This window comes from Trichophyton rubrum (assembly GCF_000151425.1).
Source record: "Trichophyton rubrum CBS 118892 genomic scaffold supercont2.3, whole genome shotgun sequence".
Lineage (NCBI taxonomy): Eukaryota > Fungi > Ascomycota > Eurotiomycetes > Onygenales > Arthrodermataceae > Trichophyton > Trichophyton rubrum.
This window is the reverse complement of record NW_003456426.1, coordinates 2,467,961-2,470,409: the sequence shown is the minus strand read 5'-3', so window position 1 is coordinate 2,470,409 and position 2,449 is coordinate 2,467,961. Positions and strand designations below refer to the sequence as shown.

At 47.0% G+C, this 2,449-nt stretch overlaps 2 protein-coding genes across 2 annotated transcripts in view; both read right to left on the bottom strand.

Annotated features, from left to right (window-relative positions):
• The window catches only part of TERG_12038 (uncharacterized protein), a gene marked incomplete at both ends in the record, with an annotated part of 2,037 nt that extends 2,012 nt beyond the window's left edge, over positions 1-25 (bottom strand). Inside the window, one exon of the mRNA XM_047751060.1 lies at positions 3-25. Coding sequence (XP_047606025.1) covers positions 3-25 — 23 coding nt within the window. The remainder of the gene's footprint in view (positions 1-2) is intronic.
• A 154-nt stretch (positions 26-179) lies between these two features.
• TERG_12037 (uncharacterized protein) lies at positions 180-1,906 on the bottom strand. The gene has a single exon (XM_047751059.1). The coding sequence runs from the start codon at positions 1,010-1,012 to the stop codon at positions 620-622; it is 393 nt and encodes a 130-aa protein (XP_047606024.1). The 5' UTR covers positions 1,013-1,906; the 3' UTR covers positions 180-619.
• Between the last annotated feature and the right edge of the window lie 543 nt (positions 1,907-2,449).

Sequence of the window (2,449 nt, the reverse complement as noted above, 5' to 3'; positions counted from 1 at the left end):
ACTTTACTTGCTTGTCTCGGCGCATGCAAGGAAAGTTGGAAAGACTTTTTTCTCTTTTTTCTCTCCCTTCCCTTATCTCTGGTGGCAATGATTCGTTTTTCCGCTCTGCTCTTTTGCTCTTTGCTCTTCGCTCTTTGCTCTCTTTGCTTTCGAGATAAGTCTTCTTGTCGAGACGGCCGACAGGGCAGAGACCATATTCAGCCGGTAGGATATCAAAAAAAGTCAATGGTTGCTACAAACTAACTAAATAGCTCGCTTGCTCAATCACTACTAGCGAAGTCAAGGTCGTACGATGCTCCCTCTTGTCTATCCATGACTTTATCATTATTGCTATTACATTTACTGCGCGAGCCGACTTGTCCGTCCGGCCCGGCCTCCCCCATACATCGACTGCGCATCCAGTGCAATATCAAACATACATACATACACATTCAATCACGGCCTGCAAGGAAGAAGTCTCTAACCCACCCGCAAAACCTACCAGGGAGATAACTATATATAGTGGTCACTGGTTTATGGTTACTGGTTGGCCGAATTGCTGCCCCTCCGGTCGCGGAGTCGACAGGGTAGCTTTTGTGGCGCTCTTGTCTCCGTATACCTCTTGCATATACAGACATTATTACATACTCCGTACAGACATGCAATTCTTATGTCGATGTTCTGTGTCTGATACATCCTGCGTCCTGCCGTGGCGGCGTCTATCTAAGGCCTTTCTCATACAAGACATACACCTCGTACCAAGTACCTCAAAAGTCAAGGTTGAACCTTCGCTGCTCTGCTCTCTACCTTGAAACAGACCGACAAGCCAGAACAAAACAAAGGACAAGCAAAGCAAAGCCGGAAGCAAAGCAAAGCCGGAAGCAAAGCAAAGCCGGATACCTTCAGGATGGGCGAGTGGGTAAGCGGAGATGCCGCGCAAAATGGAGATGGACGGAGGGGGAAGGGATACGCGGTGCCAGACAGCTGGGTTGGCCGCTGGATGCTTATCCTTACTTACTCCTACTTCCTCCATTCTCCATACTCCCAACCCTTCTTTTAACTCGGCTAATCTACATGCCTCTGCCTCTGCTTCGTATTAAAAAGTCCTCTCCTTCCCGTCCTCGTCGTTTCTTCCTTCGCCTTACTCCTATACAGTGGAACTGGAACTGCGACTCGCCATTCATCAAAACACTCTTCTCAACACGTAACTATTTTAGCCACGAAAAGCATCTACTTGTGGAGAATCAAACATCAGACAGCGTCATCTCGCCATCATCTTATCGTCAAACTAAGCAGGTCGTCGTCAACGTCCTACCTCCAAGCCAAGTCCGTAAGCGAGTCGAAAGCACTGACATAACACCGCTATCTATATCTCGCCATCCCCGCGTCCTGCTAGTTTGCAGAACTTAATCTCGGCATAATATCTAGTCTTCGGAGTACGCTGCGCAATATCCAGTCTACCGAGTATGGTACGCTGCGTGGGATTGGTGATCTGGTGCATATCAATATGTCGGCCCGCTCGACCGTAGCAAGACGGGGGGTGGAAGTACCATCAACACAGCATGACATTGGTCCGTATGCGAACCGTTCGTTATCAGGGTATAATACTCTCCATTAAGAGAGATAGCATGGATTAGCAGTCTAGTAGACAGCTGAAGAAAAGTTACATAGCAATCTCCTGCGCCGCATAACATAGGTAGGACAAGATATCTCAAAGGCAGGCCGGTGGTTTAACTAGCACAGCGTAACCAAGCCACCCAACTATCAAGTATAACTTCAAATAAAGACCGGGAACTTTTGATTAAAGCTGCAGCAAAGCCATCAATTGCTCATTAATTGAATAGTTTACTGGGTCAATAGTCCACATTCCTTCATTCATGTGGTTAATTTGCTTCTTTGATTTTTTTCCTTTTTCATCTCAACAAAAAAGAAAGAATGAAAGAAAAAAAGAAAAACGAAACAAAAAATAAAGACGGCGCTTATTAAACTTCGACTGACGCGGCTGGATCACATGACTGAGTAGCCGCCTTTTAGAGTTTTGTAGCCGCCGTTTGTTTTTTGTTCTCTTTTTTTTAGAATCGACGACGACGACGACGACGGCGAAAAAGTTGCATCTCGCTTGAAATCCACGATATTCCCTGGCAAATTATCTTGGTTTAGCCGTATTCACATCTGGATTGAGTTGCTGCAGCATCATTACCTCGACTAGCTTTCAGCTTTCCTGGTCCCGTAGCGAGCCCTCGAACAAGACCTCGCTTCATCGCGCCCAGACGATAAGGTCTATCCAAGCCAGCTATCTTTGCAATCCCTGATTATACCATGATTTATCCAGCAACAATGTGTGTGCGCAGTGCTCCTGGCCCGTCTCAGGACTTCACTCACGCCTCGCGGGAACCCCTCCAACCTTATTCCCAACTGATCGGCCCTCGTCACTGCACCTCTCATATCGATATATACCAGAGTGTACTGC